This window comes from Nanorana parkeri, unplaced genomic scaffold (assembly GCF_000935625.1).
Source record: "Nanorana parkeri isolate BGI_ZX_2015 unplaced genomic scaffold, ASM93562v1 scaffold447, whole genome shotgun sequence".
Taxonomy (NCBI): Eukaryota; Metazoa; Chordata; class Amphibia; order Anura; family Dicroglossidae; genus Nanorana; species Nanorana parkeri.
The window spans coordinates 971,075-985,861 of record NW_017306715.1 but is presented as its reverse complement, the minus strand read 5'-3'; the positions used below and the strand labels follow the sequence as shown (position 1 = coordinate 985,861).

The following is a 14,787-nucleotide window of genomic DNA, read 5'->3' as shown; positions in this document are numbered from 1 at the left end:
GCCATCCGGCTTTACCTGACTGTGCCCCCAATCAGATGCAAGAAATACCAAAAGATGACTGCATATTGTATTTCCTGCATAGAAACAGAAGCTGAATCAACACCTCCTCAACTATACTCATACACCACCTTAGTTTCTGCATACTTATTTGTTCCTGGGGATTCTACAACTAAAATAAGGAAAAAGGTCATCCACAACATAAAAAAGGAGATTTTCAGCTTATTCCCAAATGAAAATGCTCATAGAATAAACCAGAGAAAAATCACACAGGTCAAGCCAAGTGGTCAGTCTGTTTCTAAACACCGCATGCACCATAGTAATCCTGCTCGCTTTATTTTAAGCAAACTGTTCATGCAGTACTTGTATTGCTGCATAAAATTGACAGTGCTGTGAAAATTAAAAATAAATAATAAACATCTGAACGTTCATGCACAAAATGAGTATTCAATTAACTAAATACACGCACACACCCCCAAAAAACGCTGAAATCCACAGTTAAAATAAACAATAAATACAAAATGTGTTCCATCACAATGGACCTAGGACAAAACTGGACCAGCGAAGAATACAGTGCAGCTAAGCAATACAACCTGATCCAGGATCTCAGCGAAGAATACACTGCAGCTAAGCAATACAGCCGGGTCCTGGACCTCAGCAAAGAATACACTGCAGCTAAGCAATACAGCCGGGTCCTGGACCTCAGCAAAGAATACACTGCAGCTAAGCAATACAACCTGATCCAGGATCTCAGCGAAGAATACACTGCAGCTAAACAATACAGCCGGGTCCTGGACCTCAGCAAAGAATACACTGCAGCTAAGCAATACTGCCTGATCCTGGACCTCAGCAAAGAATACAGTGCAGCTAAGCAATACAGCCTGATCCTGGACCTCAGCAAAGAATACACTGCAGCTAAGCAATACAACCTGATCCAGGATCTCAGCGAAGAATACACTGCAGCTAAACAATACAGCCGGGTCCTGGACCTCAGCAAAGAATACACTGCAGCTAAGCAATACAACCTGATCCAGGATCTCAGCGAAGAATACACTGCAGCTAAACAATACAGCCGGGTCCTGGACCTCAGCAAAGAATACACTGCAGCTAAGCAATACTGCCTGATCCTGGACCTCAGCAAAGAATACAGTGCAGCTAAGCAATACAGCCTGATCCTGGACCTCCGCAAAGAATACACTGCAGCTAAGCAATACAGCCTGATCCTGGACCTTGGCACAGAATACACTGCAGCTAAGCAACACAGCCTGATCCTGGACCACAGCAAAGAATACACTGCAGCTAAGAAATACAACCTGATCCAAGATCTCAGTAAAGAATACACTGCAGCTAAACAATAAAGCCTGGTCCTGGACCTCGGCACAGAATACACTGCAGCCAAGCAATACTGCTTTAACCTGGACCTCAGCGAAGAATACACTGCAGCTAAGCAATACTGCCTGGTCCTGGACCTCAGCACAGAATACACTGCAGCTAAACCATACAGCCTGATCCTGGACCTCAGCGAAGAATACACTGCAGCTAAGCAATACATCCTGGTCCTGGACCTCAGCACAGAATACACTGCAGCTAAACCATACAGCCTGTTCCTGGACCACAGCACAGAATACACTGCAGCTAAGCAATGCAGGCTGGTCCAGAACCAACCCTGTGACTGAACAATAAAAAAAGAGGTCATCCTGTATTCTCCTCTCCTATGTATGATCACTAGATGGATTGCACAGTGCTGTCAGTCTAACAGAAATAACCACTAACTCTTCCCCCTTCTCCCAATGTTAGGGGGATATAATAATAATAAATGTTATGATTACATAACAGGATTACATTTTCTTATACATGATTGGAGCTCAGCTTTACAGAAACTTTGTCACAGGGGCAAACTGCTGCATGTATGAAGTTTAGGCACCTAGGAGGTACATATACACATACACATATATACAGGGCTTGAAAAATTTGATGGTGTCTTACCAGTCAGTCAAAAATGTCACCAGTCAGCATGAGCGGACTATAGCCTTGCAATTTATGTTAAAAATTTTGGGGGACAGATAGAGCTTTCTTTTGTGACCCCACGGGTTGTTATTTTATTTTTTACTATATAATGAAAAAAGTACCATAGATGTAAAAAAAAAAAAAAAAAAAAAGTTTCCCTACATTATGTTATAAAACATTTATTCTTACCCATATTTTTAGTAAAACATAAAAGTCGGGGTCACGTCGGGTAAATAGACACCAAACATGTCAAGCCTTAAAATTGCGTGCACCCGCAAAAAACACCCATAGGCGACGATTGAAATGCTTTTACTGCTCATCACTTTAGTGTTATCAGTGATTAATGGCTCTAGAATTATTGCTCTCACTCCGACGTTTGCGGCGATATGCAACATGTGCGGCACAATAGGCACAATCGCCGTTTTCATACGTAGGTGCACCCGACGCATATCTCCGTGTGTATGTGGGGGGCGGGGACTTTAAAAAAAATTTTCTTTTTTAATTTTTTTTTATGATTCTTTCATTTTTGTATTACTTTTTTTTTTTTACACAACTTTATTGCTATTACATGGGGGGGCTAAGAAGCCCCCTATGGGATAGCCAATTTACATGACAGGTCCTCTGTATGGAGACATCAGGGGTCTCCAAGACCCCTAATGTCACCTAGGGACCCCCAGAGAAGCTGATGAAGCAGAGATCGGCTTCATCAGCTTCTCTAGCTGGAGAGTGACACTGAATGCAGGAAGTGATGTAATATACATCACTTCCTGCATTCGGGGACTGAGAGGAGATCAAAGGGAGTTCGTAAACTGAACTCCCTTTGAGATCCTGTCACAGAGCCGTGCCGGTCCTGGCTGCATCGGGCACAGCGGATCCCGGGACCGGCAGGGACAGCTGCTAATACAAGCGATCGAGCGTCTATAGAGATGCTCGATCGCTTGACTGTGTTAAGCTCCCGGCCGACCATGTAATTACAACGGCCGGCCGGGAAGTTGCTCGTCGGGCTCCACCGTCCTCTCGTCACAGATGAGTGGATCTCTCTCTCTCTCTCTCCCTCCCTCTGTCTCTCCCTCTGTCTCTCCCTCTGTCTCTCCCTCTGTCTCTCCCTCTGTCTCTCCCTCTGTCTCCATGCATGCATGCGAGATAGGGACCTTAGATTGTAAGCTCCTTGAGGGCAGGGACTGATGTGAATGTGCACTAATTTGCTGCAAAAATTGTCAGCGCTATAATTAAATGTCAGATCAGGTACCAGTCAGCATGGTTCCCAATCATATGATCACTTTTATGGTGCCAGCTGAACGGACATTGTGCCTTGCACAGAGAAAAGCCATTTTTCCGGAAAATTTAGCTGGCTGTGGCTAATAAAATGAAGTGCAACGAGATAATAAAAAAAAAAAAAAAAGTTAGAAGCAGTGGATTTTTTTTTTTACTACCCTTGCAGTGGGGCTATCACTTTTTAACCTACAGAGTTATGGGGCCTCCCACATCTTCAAACACAGACCAAATTATGATAATGATGGTAGAGAGAACACTGTACTCCTCGGCAATAAACTGCCGGTCAAATCTCAATGGGAAGCAGTTATAAAGCAAATTGGCAGCACTATTAGACACAAATCAGCCTCAAAGTTTGCAAAGCCTATGCAACACTTCCTCTATGTATTCACGCCCCTGAGCCTGTAATCCGAGGCAGCCAACTGCAACTGATTTGCACAGGTTTGCGACAGATTTATCACTGTAGATGACAGATTTTTCACTCTAAACAGACGCAATTAGAAGTATTCAGGGGCAGGTTCCTATCTGTTGCAGAGCTACTTTAGAGCAGCCAAAAGAGAAAATTATGATGCTGTAACCTTGTATCAAATCTGTCACAAAATCTGTCTTACTGCTCCTGTTTATCAATTCTGCCAAACTCAATGCTAAATTTCTGCCATTTAATTCCGTTAGGCTCTGTTTAGACGGGCAGTAAAATAAGGCGGGTGATCCGCAGTTTTACTTCTCTCCAGCCACCTGCTGCAACGTTAGATTGCGGCCAGAGAGTGCTGTATACGGTATATTGCAGTTTTGCTATATTGTTGTTTTCAACAGTGTCATGTAGCAAAGGAAAACAGCCATATAGCCATCTATGGTATTCAATCATATTCATGTAAATAAACTTAAGTAAACCCAAAACCTCATGCATTTTGCTGCATTGCTAGTTTCAGATCACTGTTCCCAACTTTTTGGCCAATATTAATACTGTAGTATTAATTCGGTGCTATTGAGAGTACACACAGCCATTTAAAAATCAGTCCTGGTCTCCAAAGAACACCACAATCTAATGTCCCTACCACATACACCATACAGCCAGATTGGAAGGAAACCAAGAAGAAACCCAGGAAAAAACACAGGGAGAACATGAAAACTCCATTTAAAAACTCCCTCTAGGGATTCAAAACCAGGATCCAGAGCTGCAAGAGTGCTACACACATTCTTTGCATATGAAAACCCATTATGCTTAGGTCAACTAGGCAGTCAGAACATCTGTAATTTATCCATCTTGAATATTGAGGTTTTAAACTTTTTACTACTCATTAATGTAAGGCGTGAAAGAAATGGATTATTAATGTAAGGCGTGAAAGAAATGGATTATTAATAAACCCCTTGTGACAGCAATAAAATGGAAAAAGAAAAAAGGGTTAAGAAATGTAAATCATATTTAAATAAAATGAATGCACACACGCACACACACACACACCCACACACCCACACACACACGTAGACTGCATCCGTGTATGCAAGTGATTGCCCAACATATATTGAGTATCACAGCACATGCCAAAGTTTTGGATTTAGGGTTAACTCTAAACTCATGCGCGGTAATGGCTTTACCTATTGATCATTTTGGGTACCATATTTTCTGCCATTTCACGGGCGCACACACAGATTTCAGACTTGACATATTTGGTACCTATTCTACGCAACCTCATCTTTTCTAAAAAAAAAAAAAAAAAAATTGAGTTTATAGGAACTAAAATTAATGTGTGCATTTTTTTCCTGAAAATATAACTTTGATAAACCGCTGTGGAAATACCATGGAACGTAAAATATTGCAACTCCCATCTTTTTATGCTACAGATTTTAGAAAATATATACTTGTTTTGAGGTTTAGGTAATTTTTGGCCATAGATGCAGATTTTAACATTTGAATTAAAAAATGAAAATAAATTGCTCCAGAACCAAGGTAGTTAAAAAGCTAGTAATGCAACATTCAGACTACAGAAGTATGTATACAGAAGACAAAATACTGAAAGTATACAGAAGCCAACATTTAGTATAAAGCAGAGGAGGAGGATTAAAACTGCTTTTTTTGTGGGGGGTTGCCATTGTATCTCATTAGGAAAATCCCCCTTCACTTCCTGTCCTGTAGACTCAACAGCAAGTGAAAGGTTGTCTTTCAAATGTGAGGGATATATCTCCTCCGTTGTCACAGGAACATGTGATCACACTAGAAGAATTCCCATCTATTACTGTTCTGGTGGCAACTCGAAATTTTGTGACATTAGTGACCAGGATAGTTAGAGAGGGTGAAGATCCGCAATGGGGACACAAACAGCAATAAAAACTGACAGTGATTGCACTCTTTCCAACAACAACAAAAAAAGTTTTGCCTTGGGTCATACATAACTGAAAGCACGGGAATGTGGTTTTATATTCAAATGCAATACTAATGAACCGATCATATCAACCTGTAGAACCTCTAATACGGCTCTCACTTTCACAAGCCATTAAAATAAGATATTTGAGTACCTAGAGCAAGGGCAGGCAACCTTGGCACTCTAGCTGTGGTGAAACTACAAACCCCTTCATGCTTCTGCGAGTCATTACTTTGGCTGTGTCTTGCAATGCCTCATGGGACTTGTAGCTGCAGCTGGAGTGCCGAGGTTGCCTACCCCTGATCTAGAGAACAGTACATTAGGAAGGCACCATGAAGTTTGATAACATTTCTTACAATACATACAGAAGGAGGAACATATTTTCACACCAAAGCAAAGCAGGTCTCTACACTGTTGCTTTCTATATGAATGAAGCATATTTAAAAACTGGTTATTCAACTAACTCATCAGATACATTTCAAATATGTAAACAATAAAAGGGAAGTATAGTGGTGTGTTCTTATACTACAGTTGTTTTTTCTGTTAATGTCTTTTATATACAGTGCATTCAGAAAGCATTCACTTTTTTCAATTTGGATATGTTGCATCCTGATACTAAAGTTGTTTCAATTCTTTTTTTCTTTCTCATTAGTCTACACTCAGTACCCCATAATGACAAAGTGAAAACAGAATTCTAGAAATGTCTGTGAATTTATTGAAAAGAAAAAAATTGAAATCTCACATGTACTGAAGTATTCAGACCCTTTACTCAGTACTTTGTTGTAGCACCTTTGGCAGCAATTACAGTGTCGAGTTTTTTTGGGTATGACGCGACAAGCTTTGCACACCTGGATTGGGGGATTTTCTGCCATTCTTCTTTGCAAATCCTCTCAGGCTCAGTCAGGTTGGATGGGGACCATCAGTGGGCAGCCATTTCATGTCCAATCAATTTAAATTTACCACAGGTGAACTCTAATCAAGGTGAAGAAATATTTCAGCAACGATCAAGAGAAATGGGAGGCACCTGAGCTAAATTTCAAGTGTTGTTGCTAGGGCTGCAATCAACTAATCGATTATGAGAATAGTTGTCAACTATTCTCATTATTGATTAGTTGGTTGGATCCCCTAGATTTCCTCCATGCTGGAAGGAGGGCACAGCAAGCAGTGGGCGGGTGCAATAGCCACCCTGTTATTGGCTATTGCAATTTGAAATAGCTAATAGCAGGCTGGTTATTGCACGAGCCCACTACCTGCTGTATTTACATTCAGCTGCCGTCCGCGGAATCTTGCCACTGGCAGCTGTCATTCCCTGGGTGAAGCTATTCAAGCGCCATGTGCTTACAATACAATGATTAAAAAAAGTTACAAAAAAAAGGTAATTTTCGGTTTTAGCATGACAAATTCTGCTGCGGGAGGTGCATTGCAGTGCCAATAATTTCAATGGCACCTCAAATGCGCCTCACACCCAGTGTTAATCGCCTGCACTGGAACGCACGGTACCGCAATGCTGTGCAGAGCAATTGCAAAAAATTGTGCACACAGTTTTATTCAGAAGTAAACTTTAAGTTTGGAAAACTGCATTTGTGTATTTTAAATTGAGGATGGTATTACATTTTTTTTTAAATCCGATTAATCGAAAAAAACAAAATACAACTGGCCAACTAATCGATTATGAAAATAATCATTAGTTGCAAACCTAGTTGTTGCAAAGGGCCTGAATACTTATGACAATGTGATATTTCAGTTTTTCCTTTTTAATTTACAGACAGACATTTCTAAAATTCGGGGGTACCGAGTGTACATTGAGGAAAAAAAAAAAGAATTTAAAACAACACCTTCCAACATAACGACAACTATCCTAAGCACACAGCCAAGACAACACATGAGTGGCTTTGGGACAACTTTGTGAATGTCCTAGAGTGGCCCAGCCAGAGCCCTCAGTTGAACCCTATTGAATATCTCTAGAGAGACCTGAAAATGGCTGTGCATCGACGGTCCCCATCCAACCTGACTGAGCTTGGTTGGACCAGCAAAGAAGAATGGCAGAAAATCCCCCAATCCAGGTGTGCAAAGCTTGTCACGTCATACCCAAAAAGACTTGAGGCTGTAATTGCTGCCAAAGGTGCTACAACAAAGTACTGAGCAAAGGGTCTGAATACTTCAGTACATATGAGATTTAAATTGTTTCTTTTTATTAAATTCCCAGACATTTCTAGAATTCTGTTTTCACTTTGTCATTATGGGGTACTGAGTGTAGATTAAGCCCTCATTCCCACTGTAATCGGCCCGCGCGTACAGCTCCGTACCAAGCAGCTCCAGGGAAGGACAGGTGCTGCGTCTCATTAGTACAAACTCGTTCTGCCTGATGAAGGGGATCCTGTGTGACCCCGAAATGTTGCAATAAGTGTACTGTTTACTGTTGCATGAAACGTCAATAAAGAGAAGTTTTTCTACTTTGGAGTGCCGGTGTCCATAACTTCTTATACTCATTAGTACACAGCCCCCGTCCTTCTCTATGGGACTATGTACGCCCTGCACGGCCGCGTGGCTGAGCGTACTCGTACGCTGACAGGATGGATCCTGTCTGCGTCCGAGCCAGAAAACACGCACCCCTACGGACCTGCACTTGAGGTGAGCGTAGGGGGGAGTACGGCCACGTAGTCCCATAGAGAAAGACGGTGGCTGCGTACTAATCACACACAGCACCTGTCCTTCCCGGGACCTGCTCGAAACGGCCATGCACGCAGCACGGAGCTGTACATGCGGGACGATTACAGTATGAATGAGGGCTAAAGAGGAAAAAAAGAATTTAAACAACTGTTGTATTAGGCTGCAACATAACCAAATTGAAAAAAAGTGAAGGGGGGTCTGAATACTTTCTGAATGCACTGCAAGTATTGAGAATGCCAGTTCCCATTTATAAATGGTACAAAACACTATACAAGTAGACTTGCACAGAAACTTGTCACCACAAGGTGTCTAGCCAATGGCTTACCTAAGGGCCAGTTCACACCATATGCAGTTGTGATGCAGTCCGTTTATTTTGACTGCTGCAGTCAAAATACATCACAATGCTTTCCTGTGCGTTCACACCATTGCAGTCAGTTCGACTGCAGTCAGAAAAAGTACTGCTTGTCCGACTTTACCTGCATCTAACTGCACTAAACGCATCAAAACACTGAAACACAACGGACTGCATACAAAAAAAAACCAAAAAACAATTGATTGTGGCATCATCCAGGGGAAAAAACGCATCACAAACGCATCAAAACGGATCGCAGTGCAACTGACCAGACACACGCAGTTGTGATGCAGTTTCTGGTGTGAACTAAGCCTAATACTTAGGGCAGTGTATTGCCCCCTACCATCCATTTATTTGTTTTCCTCCACCCTTTTCCTTGTATACTGTACATTTCAAAATGTAACAAACTTATCTTGTGTAGGTGAATGCCCAAAGAAACCCTTAGGAAACAATCACAATTCTACACACACCCTAAAAACCATTACATTTAGTAATTTAGCTAATACCTAGCTGTATTAACTGATGTTTTATACCTTCATGGAGTTCAGCTGAAATCCCTTAATATGAAACCTAACACAATGAAAAAGTGCAACTGAAGCCCAAACTTCAGTGGAGAGGGATCAGAACATCGGTCTGGTTTTTATTACTGCCTGTGTCCTCGTAAAAGGTGGCCATACACTTTACAACCATCGCAAGACCTTAGTCTTGCGATGGTTGTAAAGTGATTAAAAAAACGTTAGCTCTGCCCATCTTGGACAGGCAGATCGTACTCTCGATCATCGCAAGCCTGCCCCCCTGAGGGGCGGGCTTCCCATGACCGCAATGCTGAACGGGCAGTGTGTGCGTGCGCACACCGGCCCGTTCGGCATTTGTCTCCTGAGCACCGTTCAAACCAGCGTGCTCCTTAGACAAAAGACGTGCAACCGTACAGTAGAAACGGTCGCACGTCTTCGTTCACACTGCTCGATTCTCGTACGATCGCGGGATTTCCCGCGATTCTCGTACGAGAATCGAACAGTGTATGGGCACCTTATGGGAGATTCAGCCCTCTTATTTATTCTGGAGATTTATCACTGAAAGAAAAAGAAAAGCCTACATTTTGGGTTGTCATCAGAACAGGAATAGATGGGAAATCTTTTAATAGGGTCACTAGTTCTGGTCACCAGGGATTTTTTTGGTTGCACACTGAATAAAATATTCAGCATATATAGGAAGTTAGGAAGCGTTTTGAGAATTATGAATCAGACTTACCGCAATCACAATAACACTGCTGTCTGGCCTCCATTCTGACAGCTTGTATGCTCCAAACTGGGCTGCTGTCTTCGCCGACTCCTTGTAACTGGCTACTAGCACACTGGGCTAAAACACAGAAGAAAAAAAAATGGTTAAGGAATATACAGTGTGTATGTGATTATATATACACTAAAATATATCTTTCCACTCCACAACTCACTACCTCAGTGTATTTGCAGTGAGAGGGAATCTGTTAGAAGCCGGGCTTCTAACAGCTCTAAGCAGGAATTGCTGGTATCCTGATACCTTTTGCTGTGGTTCAGGCCCCCAGAGAAGCGGAAGAAACCACTGCAAGGATTGCAGCAGGTCAGCACCTTCACAGGCTGGTACAAGTGATCGGACAGCTCTACAGCTACCCAGATCACTTGTACTCTAAAGCTCTCCGCCTGCTGTAAAAACCGATCCCAAGATCACAGCTGCAGCAGCAACCATGACCTTGGTATCACCACTTCAAGATCAATGTCAATGTACGTCCTATAATTTTATATATATATATAAAAATTTTCAAATATTTTTTGATGTAAATGCAGCTGTGCGCATGGGCCTATATCATACAATACTATTGCTTTCAGATCTGTAAAATAAAACTATTTGATTTATGGATCAGAATGCAGAGTTTTTTTTGCTGACGTGCATGAGCCAGAAGGGTAAAAAGAGCTGCCCAATGACAAGGATGCACTAGTACTAACACTGTTTGTGTGCCTGAAGTTCAGCTTTAATGTTAATAGTCTGGGCAAAGGTGTTAAGAAAGAGAATCAAGCAGTGGTACAAAAATTGTTTTGTTGACATTTTTTTTATTTTGGTAGCAAGTCAATTCTGTGGGGTAACAGGTTCTGCACCAAGATACATGATGGACTCAAAGAACACATGGTATCATTATGAACAAGTAGCACCAACTTACTCTACCCATCTACAGGGAATAGTGTCCCTTTTGCCTCGGGCCTGGTTCACACCTAGGCATTGTATTGCGTGGATTCAGTTGTGCGATAACGCGTAAAAAAAACCCACAAAAATCCATACCAGACAGTGACCACAGTTCCAAGTGTTGCGTCACGCAAAAAAGATGCAGGAGCAATTTTCAGGTGGATGTCGCGTGGTTTCGGTCCCATAGACATCTCTATGCATTAAGAACCGCGTGGCAAATCAGTCTGCGGTGGATCAGAGACTGGCACCAATGCTGGAGGGACTGCTGAATAGAAGTGGAAGGAAGAAGGTGTTCGGATCCAGAGGCATCATTTAAGGAAAGTCCTTAAAAGCAGCATGGAGGAGGGGGGAGTCGATGAGAAAAATATTTGTGACTTTAATGCCACTTTAAAAAAAAGGTACTTGAAAGCATTTTTAAGATTTAACTGCTGAGTTTAGTGTCACTCTAAAGAAAAACGATAAAAGATTAAATGGACCAACATAAATTGTGGTGCTCCTGCAAAAGCTGGCTATGGCAACAAAATCGGTAGAGGGCATCAATGGCGTGTCTGGGGAAAAGGAGTAGTAGAAGGCTTGTGTTCATAAGAGGTGTGCTGTATTATGCGCATCAAAGCTCTCCACCTTGTTCTGTGCCCATTACATTATAGTCTCCCTGTTACGCTGTAAATATACTGGATTACATATCCAAAACTGCTCTGGCACAAAAGAGTTCATATACAGCCAAACTTTTATTCAACCTCATTAAAACGGAGAAAGTCCTGGCAGCAGTATCAATATACAACTATGAATATACAACAGCTTCATTACATGGCAATGTTTCACTTCTATAACCACCTTTCCCCAAGCCAGATTGAAACCAGCAATGCTCCTGGATGAATATTGGATGTAAAATGAAATGCTTTGTGCTGGATCATTTTTTTCAATGGATTTTTCTCCCTGGTTTGCCTAAGGATGGCACTCAAGCATGAGACATACTCTAAAGTGCAGGATTACAAGGTGAAAATAAAGAAAACAGCTTGTAAAACAAACCTAATGCAGCCACAGCATCCAAGGACTAGTAAACTGCAATATATTTCTTTCTTTACATATCAACTCAACTCTCTTGCCTTCTCTTATTTCTGTTCACAATTCACTGGTTTTAGTTTTGAGGCAGAACTCATGTGGTAGGTGGGAGGGGAAGAAAAAGGAGTTGTTAAATCATTTTGAGCTGTGCGAAGGGGCATCATCAGTCAAACATGGCTAGATCTGCACAAACCTCAAACACAGCCCTGCTGACAAAATCACATAAAGTGCTTGCTAGAAGTAATATTTGGACATCAATAGCATAAATGCTCAACACTTCCTAACATATCAACAACAACAAAAAATTGCGAAGAGCTGTGCATTTGGGACAGATCCCGACAATATTGTCAGGATCCACCCCACTGACTAATTGACAGCTGGCTCCGCCTCTCTAGAGCAAATTCAGACAAATGGACACACGATCATTTCCAGGATAATACATGCAGCAGATCAGCAAAACAGTGAGTACACTGGATTTTTTTTTTTCTGGTTAGCTGAGAGTTCTGGTAAGTTGAATAACAGATAACTGAGAGTTTACTGTATTATCGAGATGTGTTTCCCATTTTTTCCACTAGTGTTTAATCTTAAAGATAAAACGTTAAGAGATTGGATGCATGGAAGATCTGGTTTTCTCCAACAGAGGCACAATACATTTTGGCAGGCCTGGTTTTATTGGAGGAATTATTCCACTTCCCTGGAGTATAAGGCACTCCTGCACTCCTCATCAAGTTTCTATCCGAATGTTACACTTCTACTCTTTACAGATCTTACCCTTTTCTTTTTTTTTCTCCTATTTATTGTTTTTTTGTTTTCTCTTTTTACTTCCTTTCCCAGTAATTCCCTTGTTTGGTTTTAAAGATGTTTTAAAGACATTTAAAGATGACAGCTAACAAACAATCTAAATACAAGAGGCATGTGTATACTTGTATCTTGGTGTCCTTTGTGTACTTCTTCCAGATCTATGTTGTAATCCAGTATTAATGCCCAGCATTTGTAATGGTCAGGCTGCATAAACAGTAATAAAAAATGGGTGTATTTTTTTTCTTACTGTACTGGTGTGCTGCAGCAACAGGAAAAATGCACTTTACTGGCAACATGCTGAAGATTTGGACAGCTGCTAATCGGCGATCCGACATTCCCCCTGCCCAGTGTTCCAATCAACAGTACGTAAAGTGGAACTTTTACCCCCTTTCACTAAAACAAAAATCACATCAGCGTGCAGCTCTGCATGCTGATATGAAATCACCTTATATTCATTAGTTAAACATATTTTTCTTTTACTTCCAATTATTGGATTTCCACTTATTGGTGCTATTGGGCACAAATTATGTAAATGTGTCCAAGTGTTGCATCCTGGGAAGGGTACATCAGCAGAGCATTGCTGGGAAATCTCATCTGTAATCTCACAAGATCTCAGGAAAAGGCATTTTCCTCCCCTGAGATGATGTGCATGGTCACATGTGCCAGAGTTCCAGGAAATAAAGGAAGATTAAAAAGGAGAACTATGGGGTTAGGGCTTTTCCCCATAGTTCTCCTAAGGGTAACGGGAGGACACAAACAAGCGTCCTCCCGTCACCCTAAGCTCAGTATTCCGCCAGTATACCGCTACAGCTCGCGGTATACTGAGACGCTGAAACGGATCCCGACAGTTATGTCTGGATCTGCCCAGCTGCGTGAGTGACAGCTGGCTCTGCCTATCTAGAGGATCGGAGCGGGGAGGGGGGGAATCCAGCCCCACCCTTGTCACGGCTCTCTGCCGTGACAAGATCGAGAAGTGAGCGAACGCCGGTATGTGTTCGCTCACTTACCGATCTACTGAGCCGACCTGTGACAGTTTCATTGTCACAGGTCGGCTAGAACTAGTGAAAAGCACTCACCTCACAGTTCTCCTTTAATCTATCTATCCTCAGTAAACATGGCCACTGCCAGAAGACTGGGGAAGAAAATAAAAATAAGGTATGCAAAGAATACAAAGCCGGCAATTATCTAGAAGTATCTGTTTGAAGATTGTCATTACAAACATTTCTAAAGTTGTATTTGTTGTCATTTCAAAGACATGGGTAAAGTTCCTTTTTAGGCTCACTGAGTTGTGCAGGGGCTGCATCTGACTTCTGGAGACCCAGACTGCTACACTCTGCGCAAGGTTTTTATTGCAGTTTTCATCCTGCTAGGTAGATTTGCCCTTTCTCTATTTGTTCTGATGACAACAGTTAATAAGACAGAAAGCATCACCAAGTGGTTAAGGGTGAGATCCTGGCTGTATTTTCCGTCAGGGGTGCCTAGATAACAAAAGTCATAGGAAATAATAAAAAATGATTGGCAGCTCTATAGTTATGCACAGGATTTCAAGTGTGTATCAGCATGATTGGAGTTCACATTTATATTAACTGTAGTCAGTTCATTTTAAATGAATTGTAGTGTTCTAGGAGTGAAAGGGACAAAGTTGCCACATGATTAGTACACAGGTTTCTATGCTACCGCTTAAAAATGCAGAGTATGCTAGAGCTGAACTTAAAGAAAAAAAGAAAATACAAAACAGGGGCTTTCCGACATGTCAAAGTAAAAATGGCCTGAAGAAGTATACCTACACTGAAAAGTGTGACGTGCGTAACAATTCTAGAATATTTCCCTGCCTTGTGTAACCTAAAGATCATGACCCTCCTCCTTCCTTCAGTACACTCAGTTATTCTTTACACATTTAGGGCTCCTTCACACCAGCAGCCGTACTTTTAAAAACTATAGGTCTACTTTAAACCAGAGGAAAGCACTTGATCGAGCCGCATTGCACTGGTTTTCTTTTTTAGTAGAACTTTATTAAAATGTCACAAGTGGAAAAAAAAAAAAAAAAAA

The 14,787-nt window shown here is 41.6% G+C and overlaps 1 protein-coding gene across 2 annotated transcripts in view; it reads right to left on the bottom strand.

Annotated features, from left to right (window-relative positions):
• Positions 1–14,787, bottom strand: part of RIC1 (RIC1 homolog, RAB6A GEF complex partner 1) — a 90,182-nt gene that overhangs the window by 67,536 nt on the left and 7,859 nt on the right. For both annotated transcript variants that reach the window (XM_018560307.1, XM_018560308.1), the window contains exon 2: positions 9,910–10,017. In XM_018560307.1, coding sequence (XP_018415809.1) covers positions 9,910–10,017 — 108 coding nt within the window. The remainder of the gene's footprint in view (positions 1–9,909; positions 10,018–14,787) is intronic.